At 43.6% G+C, this 17,946-nt stretch overlaps 1 protein-coding gene across 1 annotated transcript in view; it reads right to left on the reverse strand.

Moving 5' to 3' along the window:
- Positions 1 to 288: 288 nt before the first annotated feature.
- The window catches only part of setbp1 (SET binding protein 1), a 29,231-nt gene continuing 11,573 nt past the window's right edge, over positions 289 to 17,946 (reverse strand). Inside the window, exons 3-7 of the mRNA XM_079561377.1 lie at positions 10,514 to 10,851; positions 8,126 to 9,826; positions 7,651 to 7,843; positions 6,543 to 7,572; positions 289 to 4,159 (exon numbers count right to left, since the gene is read on the reverse strand). Coding sequence (XP_079417503.1) covers positions 3,660 to 4,159; positions 6,543 to 7,572; positions 7,651 to 7,843; positions 8,126 to 9,826; positions 10,514 to 10,851 — 3,762 coding nt within the window. The 3' untranslated portion in view covers positions 289 to 3,659. The remainder of the gene's footprint in view (positions 4,160 to 6,542; positions 7,573 to 7,650; positions 7,844 to 8,125; positions 9,827 to 10,513; positions 10,852 to 17,946) is intronic.

Raw genomic sequence — 17,946 nt, forward strand, 5'->3', positions numbered from 1 at the left:
GATTTAGAGATGTAGGCTCAGCTAATGAACATGAGAGAGCACAGCAGTGTAGGCATGTGTGCAGTGCGATAGTGGAGTGAGGATTTCCTAGCTATGAAACGCTACATGCCGCCATGCTGGGGTGTAAGACTCATTAGCAAGACCATCTGACTCCAACACCAACAGTGTATCCGTCATACTCCTATCCTTCCACATGTAAACCCACTGATTGACCAGCAAAACATAGAGTATTCAAAGACCTTGAGGCAGTAAACAGAATCCCCCCAAAGAATCAGAAGTGCAACAATGACCTGTCAATAAATTCATTTATTATTTCACACAATGGATGACATGAACAACTTCGACTGTAGTTCTTCTTTATAAGTGCTCAATGCTGCCAGCCAACATAAGGTTAGCAAAATAATGAGCTTTTCTTTCTGAGGAAAGAGAAATTAAAATACAGAAAATAACCTACAAGATCATAAACATGTCCAAAAGCATGCCAGCAGACATGGATATATAAACATGTCCAAAAGCATATGCCAGCAGACATGGATATACATATATCGCATGTACATATGTGCTTAAGACATATATCTGTATGCTGGCGAATGCAAATACAAATAAATGTGTACATTTACACATACATACCTGGAGTATATATGCATATGCATGCGCATCTAGTATTTACTCTATATGACAAATATTTGCAGTTTTTAATATTAATACAATGTACAAAAATGCTTCATGAATAAAAAAAAATATTACAAAAAGAAACATATCAAACAATGTACAAGTTCTGATCCAAATGTTATTGAAATTCAACTTTTGCCTTGTTTAAAATATTTATGCATACAATCTTTTAGAACATGCAAATAATGAAAACCCACTCTAGAAAAGATTTGAATAGGCTGTATATAAACTCAAATATGCCCACGCAGTTAGAAGAGCTGACTTTGTGCTGAAAATAAGTACATTTATTGGTTTTCATCAAAGATTTATCTGCATTTCCAGCTTTAAACATTATAGCTTACACCTGGGTGTGATGAGAATGAGTACACACTCACTGATCTAGGTGAAATAAATACTGCTGCCTTGGTGTAGCAACCAACACTAAAGGACCCCATCAGAGTTTAGGTGTCTCCTGGAGCCGCTGGTCCAGACTGACTGCTAAACTCAACACTAGACCTCTGCCTCATACTTCTGCAGTCCCAGTGTAAAGTGAAAGCTCAGGGTTTGGACAATACTTGTCAGTGGTAGAAGGCACCGGAGCATAAGCTGGTAGAAAATACAGACGACTCCTGGCTCTGACCAGTCAGTGTACAGAAGGTTGAGCTGCCGTGAGTGAGAGATCCCTAAAGCTCATGGAGCACAGATCTAGTCCTCAGAATTAGCACTACTGACTACACACAGGACCTCATTTGGATGATGACGCACACTTGCGTAACATATTTTTGGCTGCTTTCTTGAGAACTGCCTCTTCATGCTGACCGTTTTTCATGTGTTGCTCTCTGCGACATAGCCTAATAGTTAATTCAGAATTTTTCACCTCGTGCATCTTTCTGGACTGTGCCAATGTCCTCCAATAAACGTTGCAAGGCAAAATACAGTGATTCTTTCCAGAGATGATATAAGTGAGTTTGGGAACATCTTGAGCTTAGCCAACATTCATACAGGATGGACCTAATGACAATAAGTACAACAACACTTCGATACTGTAGTATTACATCTGCTTAAGGCTATACTGCAACAGGTTGCAGTAACTTTCATGTATTGATAGTCACTTTCTGCACAACGCATTACAAATTAATACTAGTTATGACACAATTCTTGTCATATGAAAGGGCATTTAGAACACAATTCCCCTTTTTCTCCTTGATCAATTGGTGGAATTAGAACTGACTTTTCTTATTCGGTCATTGCAAGGCATGGGTTGATGCATAGCAAACAACAATGTATGAGCATGTGTTCTCCATGGCAACATCATCTACTGCTATTCTGCCCAGCACTTAGCTGGCCAATGACTGATGATACTGAGTCAGCTGGAAAGAGACCTAAAGTGGAGTGAATATACCCAGTTCATACGGCGATGTCTAAAGTAATCTCAATTACTCTCTCAGATCTGGGTGACAGATTAAGACACATGGACATGAGTATTTTGGGTCAGGGACACTCGACCACTGTTTTAGGTCAAACTGATAAAAGAAAAACATAAGGCACAAGTTGAATTGCTGAAATTGAAATACACCCACAAAAACAGACTCCAGAGAGACAATGCTTTCTTCTATTATGAAATAAAATTTTGAGAGAATACCAAGCAATAGCATATGCCACAAATGCAGTAAAATTAGATAAGCATAATGTATCATCTTAAAATGAACATCCAGGATGGCTACATTCTGAGTTCACATAGGAATGCTTTATATTGATGCCACACAGTAATTAATGTAACAAAACATTCTTAACTGAATACTGATACTTTGGCTTCTAAATCTACAACTCTGGACCAAATATATGTTAAATAGAAAGACAGGGATTCAAAAAAATGAGAGGGAGGCCCTATTTCAATCAGGGCTTTGCTTTGACGCTTTTGGCTGCGTAGCCTGCATATACAATTTGATTAAAATAATGCATGCTCTCTGGGATGGTTCACCATCACAGAAGATCAAACATAAGGCTGGAACAAGCATGTAAGTGCTGCATTTGATTGATGCAAGGGTATGTTTCATAGTGCATTAAACCAATTTTAAGGTTGTCCAAGAATACACCTGATTCTCTTTTACACTGTAATGCCCCCTGGATATATACAGTACACAGAAGTATGAATGAGTATGTGGTTCAGTCTGAAAACAACTTGTTTTGAGTCACACCCATGTTTGGTTTTGGTTATAAAACAATACACATCTTCATTGTCTATGGTACAACAAATCTATTTGACATATGCCAGTCCAGTCTACAAGCTGGTTTTCATTGTACAAGGCAGGCAACAGTGGATAAAGTTCCTATGTACAGTCTCAACAATCTCATCCACCATATTGCCTTTATTTTACTGCCAGAAAGGCCTGAGCATGAAAGAATGAAACTTACAGGGTTTGACTGAAGAGGTCAAGCTACCTACAGGAGATATAAGATGAGGTTAAATAATCAGGGTATTTTTTTTGTCTAAATGAAAAAATGAAATGTATAGAGGAGGTTAAGTCAATGGACAGGGTGGCTTGAATACTGCTGTAATCCACATCTTTGACAAACTTTTTGTAGAAAAAATAGGCAGGGATGCACAGTTTAATACAACAATCCCATTCCCCTTGCTGGTAAATATATGGCTAAAGCCACATTCAGATATATCATCATAAAGGACCATACACATCACCATATCACAAACATAAGAATTACATTATTACCCTACCCTATCAGGACCGTGTATAGATTTCTATAGCATTAGATCAGTATCAAAGAGTACCATATAGTGCCATGTTAAATAAAGATCAGAGCAAACCTAGAGGGCTCATATCTAGTTTGAGAGTAGCAAACAGAGGAATGGCACAAGTGTCCCCTCTACCTGCCTCTCCTCCACTTACTGTATACAGAGGAAAAACTAATCAAAGTGCACCAAGAACTCCTAGAATAAGAGCACTGCATCTGACGTCTCTACCTGCGCTCAGCTGATTTAGACAGTCAAACTACTGACTGGACGGAGCCCATAGGCTGTCCCTGCTGTGGGGCCTGTCCCTGCTGTGGGGCCTGCCCCTGCGTTTTCCAACTTTTGCTGGAGGCACAGAAGTGGCCTGATGGACTACTGTCTCTATTGTGGCGGTGATAGAGTCGTGATTGGAGAACTCCAGTGCTTCAGGAGTGAGGCTAGGCCTGACACTCTGTCTGCCTGGCAGGTTGTCACACCTCTCCAATATAGGCATCCCCAGAGTCCGCCCATTAGCTCTCCTGTCAGACAACAAGTCCAAGCCTTCCTCTGGTCTGTTGGTCCCCACAGATTCTAGAGGCTGCTTTCTGGGTCGCCCTGGTCGTCTCTTGATGACATTGTTTCCTGTTTTGGCTTGACGCTGCAGGCGCTTGGCACGAAGAATCTTCTGCACATGCTCAAAGTTCAGTGAATGCATTCTTCTTACATTATTCTGGATCTGCTCCACTTCACGACGCTTGTACCTCCGTTTACTAGCAGCACCTGCCAACAAAGAATATATGCAATATGGTAAGGTAAATGTAGTTAAGAAAAGGTAAGGTACCAGTAAAAAATATGTGTCATTAATTCAGTTAGGATGAGTTCATAAACGACATAATTTTAGCTGCTGGTGAAAAAGTCTCTTTTTGAATGAAGAGCTTCCTGCTAATTCTGCCTTATTCATGTAAGCTTTTGAAAGCCCAGCTGAGCCAGGAGAGCATATCCTATCATGTAATTGTCTATAAGAGAGCCATGAGGAGAGGGGAGAGGAGGAGAACCCATTCTGCTGAGCAGGAAACCCACAGAAATGTCTCCTTCAACCATTTAATGTTGCTACACAATAACAACGCTGTGCATCTGCAGCACAGACTGTGAATGTCACTCACAAATATGCATACTGATGCATTTGACTTCGTTTATATCCACACATCTGAATGAATACGCGTACACAATCCAACTTCAGCAGTTCAAAAGGGCTGAGCTCAAGAAATTGGAGCCATATTGTTCCCCTCACACTGGTGATTGGGCACTATGCCCCAAACATGCTGTTCCGTCCTTTCTGTTATCCATAATTCTCATTTCCACTCAACCCTTCAACACCAGCTTGCATCTTCTACATTTCAATTAAACTGGTAGCACTGCCCTACTCCATTTCCTTCTCGATTTCAGAAATGCTTCCTGGTCTTGGTCTGTCTCTGTCATTCTTTTTGTTTGTATCCCTGTCCTGCTCAGAGACCCCTCCCTCTTTCTCTGTCTGGGCACTGTTCCCAGGTTTTGGACTGAGCCACAGCCAAAATGGAGGAAAAGCACAATCAGACACCAGTCCCCAAGCAGCGTGCACACAACATGTAGGGTAGCTTTTATGAGCTTTTACTGCAATTGCAATTCCATGACCAAACCTTCTCCCTCTATTATCTAGAACTGCTGCTCATGTGACACATAGGTTTTTATAAATTACTCAGCTAATTTGAAAATCATAACCTAAACATATTGAAACATTTCACTGAATAAAAGACATTTTTATAACAAACTATACCTGACTGTAAAAGTAAACGCAACTGGGATACACATGGGATAGTCAGAGAGAGAAGAGGAAGAGTAGCCTCCATTTAAAACTCTTTATTATTGGTGAGGAATTCAGGCCAGGCAGTGAAATTAGTCTAATGCAGAAAGCACTAAGTAGCAGTAGTTTATGAGCTACACACAACCGTGCTCACATCCAGCTCTCTCTCTCACACACACACAAAGTAGCACAAATTTATGAGCTGCATACACGGAACATAAAACCGGTGACCTTCAGCAGTGAGAGGGGCCATATAGCACTGAGGACCTGTTTCTCTGTGGGATAGGAAGTCAGTACACAGCCAACCAACTCATCCAAATGTATTGAGAACAAAACAGTGTATGTAATGTTAATATATAAAATATTATTCAGAGACACCTAGTCCCATTATTCTGTTTTTAAAGCTAATGATTGTCCAACTGCATTTTGTAAATGCACGTTTTTATACAGTGTATGAGCTTTTTAGACACCCATGTTCATATTTTAATTGGACTAAAGCTGTGAAGTGAAGCAGTAAGTCTTAAAAGAGGAGGGGCAGAGAGGATGAGGAGGAGAGGGGTAATGGGGAAACAAGGGGGAGGGTAGACTGAACACAGAGCGAACCAGGGATGTGTTTGTGTGGGATGGGGGAGGAAACAGGAGCAGAGCAAGGGCAAGAAGTGCAGAAACAGCACAAGAGGGACCAGGAAGGACAAGAAGGAAGAAACGTAGAAAAAGAGTGTGGATCCTCACGCAGAGGGACGGTTGGGGGTGTGGGGTATCTATGTGAGTCATCCGTGCCGGTTCCCCTGGGGTGGGGGTGTATTCTAGCTGAGCCCCTGGCTTCTCCTCCCCTACTACTGGACTAGGCCCCAGTCATTAAACCCTTGGCTGCTAGCCAACTCTTTTAACACAGGCAAGGGCCTTTTACGGCGTGTCTGTAGAAAATAAATCACACGGTGTGAATAATATATCTTTGGCAAAGGCATTGGCAGCAGTGGAGGGAGGGAGACGATGGAGAGATTTGTGAATTATAGTCATCTCTATCCATGCATTACGGTCTTTCTATCCCAGCCAGATGTGCTCTACACAGACTAATACAGAATGTACCAAAAATATATTTGAGTTCCATTGTGAGATGAGACTATTCTGCTACTCTCCCCTCTTTGTTTGTTACTTTAAGACTGTACTGCCTACTCAAGGATTTTAAAATAATTAACAACAATTAAGTATTTAACATAAAGAACTATAGTTCTGTGTCTAGACTATCTCTAAATACCCTAAATATATAATTGAGCCTCATGATTTTTGTTCCCTCTGTAAAATAATACACGTGGTTCTTACCTGTCAGTGAGGTGCTGCTACACTGTCCAGACTGCTGCCCTGCTGTTTGAAATGACATCAGGCCTTGATCTCCAAACACGGTGAAGCTTGACTTCTTGCTCCTTTCACTGTATTCATCCTGGGACCCCACAAAGAGGTCATAAGCGGGCTCTGGCCGATGAGAGTCACTGCTATAGCTGCTCAAGAAGCTGTTGATTGGTTGTCCAGTTTGACGTGAGTGGAACTGGCTGTCAGAGAGAGAGTGAGAGGATCGCTGATCCAGGTCATCCCCAAACATTCTTGTTGTTCGTCCACTATCCTTCTGCTTTTCCAGAGTCTTGGACGCATCCTGATTTAAGTCCCTCCGGTCGGTCAGCATGCTCAGGCGGGCATTAGTCTTGGCTCCACTAAAGAGTCCACCCAAATCCTGCCGGTCATGTGGAGACAGCAGCGCTTCATCTTTGTGCTTATGTTTGTGCTTGTGCTTCCTCTTGTGAAGGCGAATACCAGCTGCACTGCCATTGCCCATAGAACCCAGGCTCTCTGCTCTCACTGAAGACCCCTGCATTGAGCCACTTGCTCCATGGAGCTTGGCCCCTGGCTGGAGTTTTGAGTCGGCTGCTGAATGGAAGGCCTTGGGAGGGGGCACAGCAGGCCTCATGAAGGGCGATGAAGGTGCAGGTCCTAGTGAGGGGTGGGGCAGGTAAAATGGTGGGGCAGGTGGGAAGTATCCCAGACCCAGAGGGGGAGCATAAGGCATGGCATAGGGCGCTGCATAGTAATTTCCTCCTGCTAGGGGATAGCCATATCCTTGTACGAAAGGCAGCTTCGATGTGATTGGCTCACTGGCTTTGGCTGGACGACCTCGTCTCCTTTTTGCTTTCAACTCAACACTGCGTCTCATGTAGGGCGTGGGCTCACAGGGGTAGGAGTCATAGTTCATTGGGTAGAAATGGTGGAAGTTCAGGCGGAATATGGAGGGATAAGGATGCTGCGGGTAGCAAGTAAATCGCCGATGAGATACTCTTAACTGCTGGAGCTTTACAACAACCTGAAAACACATACAACAGTTATAGTAGCATGTAAAATTATTGAATGAATGAATATAACGTAAAGGCAATTTTCTAACCTCTTCTAATTCAGAAAGAAAATGCAGATGATCGCGAGTCTGAAAGCACTTCCTCTTTCTGCGATGATGCTTCTGTTTCTTCTCCTGCTGTGTCAGGAAGTTATCCACCACAGTCACCTGCCGCTCACAGTGTGTCCTTCGATCTCTGCTGGAGGCTTCAGGAGTCTCATATCCACACAGATCAAAGGAATACCTACAGGGAGGTGGAGAATAAATGAACACTTGAACAGAGTGAAGGTGGAACAGCACTAGCATTTCTTTTATTTATTAATTTCCAGTCCCTAAATGAAGTATTCATACACTTTATTTATTGCTTGTGCTAAAGTCTGATGCTGATGATGTTCAAATAAATTAAAGCATTCTTCAAAATCCACACTCTGCTGTAAGAGACAAATGAATGAAATGAACCCTACATTCAAAACTCTCAAAGTAAATGTATAATGACAGAATAAAAGCCTCACATCAACCTACTCACCTTCGTCTTGACGCTGGCCCCTTTTCTGCTTGATCTGATGTGCTGTTGTTGTCCGTGCCGATCCCGCTGTCACTGGGGATGGTCTCCTCACTATGCGACTCACTGATTGGGGATAGGGTCGCCTCCTTCACAGATGCCCCTTCAGAGAGATGCGAAGGAGAGTTTGCCAGTAGACGTGGAGGCGACAACTTCCATCCAGTAGAGAGAAAACCCCGTCCTAACGGTTTGGAGTGGAGCGCAGAAATAGGCTGTAGATTGGGCATGGAGGCATCGGCTCGTAGTAAAGGAGAGGGCATGGTTAAAGGCACTGTGCTATCATGGAGACTCGAAAACAGACTTCTTTCCTTAGTGGATTTTGGATCTTGTGTTTCTGCTCTTGGCTTCCTTCCTCTTTTCTTGCCAATGTAGATTGTCCCTCTCTTGCTAACATTAATCTGTTTTCCCAGCCGCGCTTCTATCGTCGATGCCACTGCAGTCATTGCTGAAGAGACGGGGGCTGATGCTGACTTCAAACTAAGGGGGCCACCTTGACTACTTGTAAGAATCTCATTCAGGATACTCTGCATTTTCCCAAGCTTCACTTTACTCACAGGATGACAATGTCCTCTGCCACGTTTAGAGTTAGCCACTAATGTATTGAGTGTGTGCATCTTCCTCTTACGGTTCAGAACTGCAGAGGAGTCCTGGGACAGAGGGCTCGGGGGTGATGTGGAGGTTCCTTCATGAATGGTCTCCACAGTCAAGAGTGGTTGCTTCTTAGGACGGCCTCGCTTCCTCTTGATTGGCGTGTGGACAGTCAAGCTATCAGTGTTGGTGTACAACGGGCTGGACGGGGTGATCGGGAATGGCGATGGAGGGTCGACGAAGAGTGAGGGGCTCAACTTGTTGTCACGTTGGGGAGATATGAGACTTGTGTGTTTCTTAGCCTTCAGATATGACCATCTGTCCTTGGCCTTTGCTGGTTTGGAGCTGCCTGTGGAGCTGATGCTGTGGCTCGGGCTTGGACTACTGTTGGATCTGGGTTTAGGGCTTGGGATAGGGCTCATGTTGGCTCTGGGACTTGGGATGGGGTGTGGACTGGGGATTCTCGGAGTTGTAGATGGACTGGGTTTGTTCATATTAATGTGTGTGGGTTCTCTATGTTTCAGAGAGTCAGTGCTAATCTTCGGACGCCCCAGGGGGTTATTCTTAATTTTGTTGAGGTCAGAGTCATGAGTATCTCTCCTGTCTAGCCTCTCTCCCTTCTCTCTTTTATTACTTTTCTCTAACCTATCTTTCTCTGTGTTTTCTCTGCTCCGATCTCTCTGACTTGGGAAGTGAGCGTCACTCTTTTGAGGGTCGTTCTTATGTGCTACTTTTGGCTCGGGCGGCCCATTTTGATGTTTCTCAGCGGAGCCGCTGTCTTGCCGCTGATGCGACGACTGAATGGAAAATGATATGTCACAAGAAGGTTTCCATCGTCTTTTCCTGCCTTTGCTTTCCTCTGTTATGCGATTCCCATCTTCTCTTTCCTCTGGATACTGTTCACTTGTCCCTTCTTGCCGGTATTTCGACCTCTCCTCTGAATGAGCCGGACTGTCTTTCTCCGGCTGCTTTTCCCAAGATGTTTCACCACTCGGCGCCTTCTGGGATTCCTTTCTGCCGTACTTCCTCTTGATGTTCCCAAAGAGCTGCTCACTGACCTCTTGCAAGCCTCTTCCCCTGGAGAAATCACAAAGAGAAGATACGCATTTGCTTTGGGGTAGACCAGAAAATATTCCACATCCACAAGACTTGCAACATGCAGCACCTTACAAAGTATTTTTTAAAATGACCTGATCACAATAGGTTCATCTTCAGGCTTGTCTGAATAATAATGTTGTCAAATTATTGTTTAATACCAGAAGAATTACTAATATATTTTTTTAACACTTTTATATATTTATTTTTAAATGCAATGTTTGATATTCATCTGCTTGTAGCCTATTCAGGACTCACTTGCAGTCTCAATTGGACTATAAATAACAAAACTTAACAATATTTGTTGCATGTACTTTTATTTGCATCAGTGCTAAGCTTTTCAGAGCCCATTAAATCAGTGGTTCTCAGCTGGTGGGTCAGGATCCAAAAGTGGGTCGCTGGCCCATTTTTAGCAGGCTGTGGGACTTTGCCTTAAATCACTGCGTGCGACATATTGTTATGGTAGCCTGGATTATACTATATTGTTACACATGCATCAGTTGTGCCCCTGTTTGATCATGCAACAAACATCAAACTGGGGCAAATGATTGTTTGTTATCACACAAAATGAATGTTACTTGGGGTTATCATGTCAGGTTGAAAGTTTTCCCCCAGGCTACACCAGTCGAGAACCACAGCATTATAAACAATAATCATCAGAACAGCTACCTGCTGAGGGAGGTCAGGTTGAGAACACTGGCGTCTGTGACCACTGGCAGTTGTAGGTCTGGAGTAGGAGCCCGCTGCGGTGAGGGACTGTGAGCTGATTGAGAAAAGGCTTGTGTCTGATCTAGAAGAGAGGTCCTGCTGGGCTCAGAGTGGTCAGGATTGTCCGGTGTGGCGAGCCAGTCCTGGGTGAGTTGGTGACCATGGCTGTTGAACTGTGTCTGCTGCGAGGGAGGAAGGGGGCTGGTCCGGGGCTGGTGCTTGGGCGGGGTGGGATCTCCCAAAAGTTGCAGCAGACCTCCCTCTCTCTGCTCAGGCATTCTGAACTGCCGCTCATATGTCTGTGGATGCACAAGTAAAAATAGTCAGCACATGATATTCCAGTCAATCTCCTACATCATGGCTAATATAATTATTGTAAATGTTTGTATAGCAGCAATAATCCCCAAAGAGTCACCGTAGGCACCTGATCTATTTCCATTCTTCACAGACTCAGCATTACTCAATCGCATGGCTTTCATTTGTGCAGTGGTTTCATATTTGTGATCACATATTATCATTGTTTTGCCGCGCGTTAAACTGGTGGTGGTCTATTCTTTCATGGAGGGTTGAAGCTTTTAATACGTCCAAGTTCAATGAGCACACAGCGCGCAACAAAACAATGGGCTTGTTTACAGAGCAATTAAATTCCTGTGGCAAGGATGTAACATGCTGAGAAAGGTGGGGGTGGGGTAGGAATGGGGTATTGAGCACAGCATAGGTTTTATGGCCCTGTGTCCCAAACCGTCCAGTCATCTGTAGTCATCACACTAAACTGCTAATATGCATGCAGAAAGACTAAATGTATTCAAAGTGACAGCACAAAATGTGTAAAATTAAATACTTAAATCAGTCCTGACCACAGACAAAAGATACATAAGTGCTCTTGTATCTAAACAACAGTGCAAAGCTTATTGTACCACAGCTACATGATCAATGCTCCAGCACAAAATGAGAAATGGAGCGGCGGATGGCCTTTGTGGCTTAGCCTGTTATTAACAGACTCAGTGTGACGCAACAAGACACTGTTCTGCTGCGCTGCAGGGATATGTAACCTAACCACAGGCCTGCCTCTCAGCATGTACGCACAGGCATGCAACACAACACAATGTACAGCTTTGCCAAATGATGATTTCACATGCAAAAGATTAAAATGCCTCTGAGATTTACAGTTGCACACTTTTAAAATCAGAGGCTAACTGTTTGAACCTCTAGGCAGCAGCATTTCGACAGATGATTAACTCTGGCCTCTTGCAGACCCAAACATGAAGTAAAATAGAGCTTTTGTGTTAGTCATATAGCTCCATTGTTATTGCAATGTAAGAATTTCACATATTTGATTGCGGTGTTATCACCATGCCAAAAACTGCTTCCATTTGATATTTACAATCAGTGTAACAAAATATACACTTTACATGTGGAAATTTGCCAGTCAGAGTCAGCATTTCCTGTTGACCTTGACCATTTGGATCATTTCACCATGTATATTATTTCATTGCAACATCTAGTATAGTATATTTTACATGAATTGTCTTGTAATGGAAACATTTATGGCTATTAACTACCCACTAATCAACTAACCACTGTACGTCATTAATTAGTAAAGACACACTGGCAGACATTCTCCCTGAAACTCCCATGACATCTTCACAGTCTTTGTTTATGTGCAAACTTGCATGTGTGTCTGGCCAGTGACACATGAGAGGACACAGTAGGAGTCCTCGGAGAGCTAGGATGACTGACACCTGATACACACTTCTCATTTAACCTGTCCTAGAATACCTGCTGCTCCAGGTTCGAGCATGTGAAGAGTAAGATGGAGGCTGTCTGGCAGTATCCACACACCCACAAGCATCACAAACAAAATGCATCCTCCCACGAACCGACAAATAAACAGTGAGCCAACACCACGAGTGGAGCTGCAGACACCTTTGCTGTTTGAGACAGGAAGCAAACACAAGTCTGGGAAAAAATAAAATTCAGCAGCTTGCCCCCCTCTTTCCAGCTGGCACTGGTTCAGCTTTTTGTTCTTGGTTCTCTTCTTTAGCACCCTCTCCTTTTCACCCTCTATGTTGTCCATGAAGTACAGTATAACAAATAACAAAACACTTTAAAGATCAGCGCTATCAAAATCACACAGTAACTTAGTGTAAACATACCATGTGGCACACAGCCTCTTAATGTGATACTTCTGGCTTGCAGCAGGGGGCAGCGGTCAGGAATGTATCTACTAATATTGGGACTGACCCTTAACATACAGAAGACTTAAAACCAAGACTTTGTCACCTTTATTACACAATGCCCTATTTGGACTACACTTCATTTGCTACCCCTTGTTTCTGCTCCAGACTTATTTTTACAAAAGCCTCAAACTATTTGATCTAATCTAAAACAACAAGACACGCTCCCTCGAGGCTTAAACCACATCTCTGGACTGTGATCAGGGGTCAAAGGTGGCACTTCACAGCTAGGTCAACAACCTTTCTGGGGATATCTTGCTTTGAATCGGCTCTGGCTAACTAACAACATTGACCGGTCTCATGTGTTTGCACTGAGGAGCTCAGAACAATGGCAGGTACAGGGCTGTGTGCGTTCCTTTCCCACTGGTGATGTAATCGCCTGATAAGGTCAGTGGACGGGTTCATGGGTAATATGTGACTAACTTCTGCAATCCCGCAGCTCAAAGACACGCACTTGTACTTGCGTTTTTACAGTTAGAACGGGTCACTTCGAACAAACTGGCACTTGACACTAGCAGCCTCCTAGCCTTTCCTCTACTGCGGTTTTCCATTGAACTTTTCGTACGACCTAGCTGCACTATTATATTGGGAAAGAACACCCTAAACAGGCACACCCAGATCTCACAAGCCAGCGCATATACCCACGTATACACCAGAGCGCACTCTCTCTCTCTCTCTCTCTCTCTCACACACACACACACACACACACACGCGCACACACACACACACACACACACACACACTGCCCTTCAAATAGTTTTTTGCAGCCTTTTATTTGGCTGCACGCCCGGTGGTTAGAGTGTTTCATTTTTCCCTGTGTATGGAACTGGGCAGCTGTCCAGGCGCGCACACAAAGAGAGCAAGGGAGAGAGAGAGGCAGAGAGAGATAGTTAGGGTGAGAGAGAGAGAGAGAGAGGTACGGTGAAGGAGGTACGGGACAGGGGTGCAGGAGAGGGTACCGGCAGAAAAACAGGAGAGTGTTGCCTAGACCCGTTTGAGCCTGATATTTTCTTCTCTCTCCTGTTTGCTCCTTGTCACATAGCATCGTTCTGCCCTGTGGCCTCCTGGTTCAGCATGCTTCCCCCCCCCACCACCACCACACCAAAATCCTAGTCCCCACTTTTATTCTTTCTTTTGGATCTGACCATTCTCCTCCTGTGGGAACTATACCTCCTCTGTGCAGTGTGCCCCGCGCTCCCATTCACAGCCTCATCTTGCCTGTGATCTGACAGTCCTACTCACACACACAGCTCCTCTGCAAACAAACACCATGAATACTAACATGGCTTTGTGTCCACAGCACTCGGGCAGGAGAGACGAATGAGGTGGGGGCCTTTTGGGAAAAAAGGAGGGAAACGCAGTGGTAGAAAAAAAGTGGTGCTGTGTTGCTCTTGTGACCACTCTCAAGCCCCCCCCTTAAAACCCCCTCCCATGCTCCACGTTTCCCTCGTTCTTCCCACCAGTTCTCCCGGGAATAAAGACTTCCATTCATGTGCCAGTAGAGACCCACAGCAGGGGAGAGAAAAGAGGGAGGAGAAGGGTTAGGAAAGTTTTTTTTTTTCTTTTAAGAAGGGGGGTTCAAGGTGGGACACTTTGGCCAGATCAAGCTCAAAGTTTTAACTACATCAAGCATCTTGACATGGAGATATGTGTGTTCACTAATATTGTTCAGGGAAGTTTGAAAACTGGTGGTTTCTTATCAAAACTCAAACATTTTAACTGCAAGGTGGATTTTTGGTACAGTAAAATGTTCAGTAGGACATTGCTCTCCTTTATATCAACAGCAGTAATCCTTCACAAGCGAGTTCCTAAAGATAGCAGCACCCAAGAGTCTCCTTGTCACACTGTCTTTAGACACGCTCAGCCCAGGATGACTCAATCTGAACAAAAGACTGTGATTGGCTGAACTCAAGCATGTTATTACAGCGCAATTCAAGGCTTTTCACTTGCATAGTAATTACAGATGCATTTACATGCTACACAAAGTGTACATCTAATCCCCACTATTAGCTTTAATAGTGAGCACCGGTGTCTGAGATGGCAATAGAAAAGTTTGTACTGAGTGATTATTACAGCAATTACAGGGCAATTGTTTCTTTTATGGTGGCAGGTCAGCCTCCACAGAGTATTAGGCAGCCAGTCAGTGCACGGCTAAATACAGTCAGGCCCTGCGGTCCTCTATGATGCTTGTTAACATGCTCATACATTCTCAAGGGGGCATGCTAAATTATATTTCATTATACGTTACATGCCAAACACAAACACCAATTTATGAAACACTGGAATGTACTGCATATAGTTTTCTGCGCACCATATGACCCAATCAAACCTATTGTGTGCAACGGGAAACAATTCACAGCCAATGAGCTGTTCCAAATCCTTAGGGAAGGCTTCCTGTGTGGAATGATGGGTAATTCAAGACAGAAGTTGTGCTAAGATTAAACACTTCCTCTCTGCTGTGGTGCGTAAGAGCCAAGTCCCCACTTCACTGATTAGTCGCATCATAGTGAAGCTTCTGAGGAAGGACGCAACACAGAATCAACAGGGCTCCCCAACAAACTACAGAGCCAGAGAAGAACACTGAACTGGACCTCTTGGATTTATATGCTGTTACATTTATACACACAAGTGAACTTAGCTGTCAACAACATTTACAAACAATTAAAGCATATCATTAACCAATATCACTCAGACAAAAATCTAGTGTGCTGTAGCAGAGGGGTAAGGTTTTCACCCCTGCTTCTGATCAAACAAGTTGTGGGTTCAACGGTCCCTCATATCAGCCCCTCCGTTGTGAGTGAAGCATCTCCACTGGGGCTTTCTCACCTTTGTGTAAGGTGAAACATAGCTGCTGAAAGGGACGCAAAATCTCAGATTCTATGATTCAATGTTTTGATCCAGCTCCCGCCAGTGCATAGTGTTATTGTGTCCTTGGGGCAAGACGCTTATTCTGATTTTACATTAAACAATCACCATACTCGCAGAAAAATTACAATTAGATATATAATTGTTTTCCAAAATCGTGAAGCCCTAGTTTCTATCAGGCTCATGTTCTAAGATCTATGCTAGGGACACACCACAGCCAAAATGGTAGCTCATAGATAGTAATGAGGGTAAGACATTTAATAATACATTATATTGACCTGAGGTCTTTTTGCCGTTTCTTACCACTTAGGCAATAGCTACAGAGGTCGTTTAGCTGAACTGGAATCATTTAAGTCAACATATTTTTCTTCTCCGAGTCCTCAGATGATCCCCAACTTTCCCTCAACATGGAGGGTGAGAGCAGCAGAGCCGTTGTAATGACATCTTCAGTGAGAGGAAGAATGGGCAAAGTGAGACACAATACTCTTAACCAATCAGACTGGCCACCTCCCCTCAGGCCCCCTCCAACTAACAATGTGTCTTTGTATGAGGCTGCACTCCACTCGCGCGCTGTACCCCATACTCGGTTGCAGGCTTAATACCAAAGTGTCGGATCCTATACCGTTTGACAGGCATTCACATCACACAAAACAGGAGCCATTTGCTAAAATGTAAGGAGGGTTGGGCAATACAGCTCTTCAAATACCACTTTGAACTTAATACCCAATATCTAAAAGGATTTACTTGAAACAAATTTTGCAATATAGCATCTACTTTATTCCACTTTGCGATTGTATGGCTTCAGTAGTTTGTCACCCGTCATTTTCTTCTTTAATGGAGCAATAACTGCTAATGCTTTTTCAGGAATGTACACCTATATCTATATCAGTCTGAACACGCTGAATATGAAAACTCAAATACCAACAAACCATCATGTTGTTTGAGAATAGTGTGATATACTGTACATTTTTGTATATATAGCTTGCTCCTGCTTTTTCTGCGGACTGGAGCTTCAGTTTGAATGTTTTCTTCTTCCAGGCGCAGGCACATGACTACATCTGCCCCCCTTCGCTCCCTCATCTAAAGCGGTACCCCTCGTAGTTCTAGGTGAGAGGTCACACGGAGTGGCATTCCTGTGGGTCTGAGTGTAAGCCTCCTGAGTGTTGCGCCAAACAGAGAGGACGAGCAGAGAGGGAGTGAAGCGTCGTCCCACAATCACATGGGGCAGGTAAGAGATAAGGAGCGCAGGGGGAGATGGGACGGGTGCGCTTGCTGAAATGGACCACTAAACAGAAGACCCCCGGTGGCTCTTCCATGCTTCATAACCACAGCTGTTTGTTTAGTCTAAGATGCCCCAGGGGATAGACACACAGACAGAAGGACAGACACACATTTGTATCATTTATTCATGTGGGTATTGATATGACCGCTTTGAAAACGCAGCGCTGCACAAAGAAAACACTTAACAAATGACCAAACAACTAAAGTATAAATCTGATTGGATGTTGAACAAAACGCACAATAACAACGACTGCTATAAGCAAATACAATAACCGCTCAGACGGCACAGAAAGGAAAACACTCCTATCACAGTGGCAAAGTTAAAGTGTCAACAAAAAGTAACTAAATCTGTTGGAAGAATTGTCTTTTCTTTACTAAACTGCAAGAGAGATAAAAAAAACTCTGAAGGATGTATGTAGAAATCCATAGATGTACTAAACTGGCATTAGCTTAAACTGATGCTATAAGTTTGAATTCAATTATAGGTACGGATTAACAACTGCACTATCCTCTCATTTTCCAGTGGACTTACAGAACATTTGCAAACCCCATAGGGAGGAGGCATCCAGACAGCTGATGGGGCCATCAGATTTCACTGACAAACACACTCAGCCCTCGAGTGAGACACAGTGAAAGTCAATACTTTGCAACTGCTACTACTTTGCCTCCATCATCCTTTTTACAAGACATTTTGCCCTGGACGTCATCTTTATAAACCACAGAATACACTCCTCATACACGGAGACTCATAGACTGACCATGGAGCAGAGCAACAAAGCAGAACTGCTCATGCTCTGACTCATGTGCATCCAACTCAGGTTATTATTGCCCCTCTTTAGACACCGCCATGAGAGTCACAGTTCATTACACTGTCAACATCATACATATACATTATGCAACACATTTGCATTCACATGATGTATTTGGGCAAACACATGCCCAGAGCAAGTTATTAGCCCCATTATCATCTTTCAATAACATCATCATTGAAAATAATATGCTTGTACACCT

This window comes from Gobius niger, assembly GCF_951799975.1.
Source record: "Gobius niger genome assembly, chromosome: 1".
In the NCBI taxonomy this organism is placed as follows: Eukaryota; Metazoa; Chordata; class Actinopteri; order Gobiiformes; family Gobiidae; genus Gobius; species Gobius niger.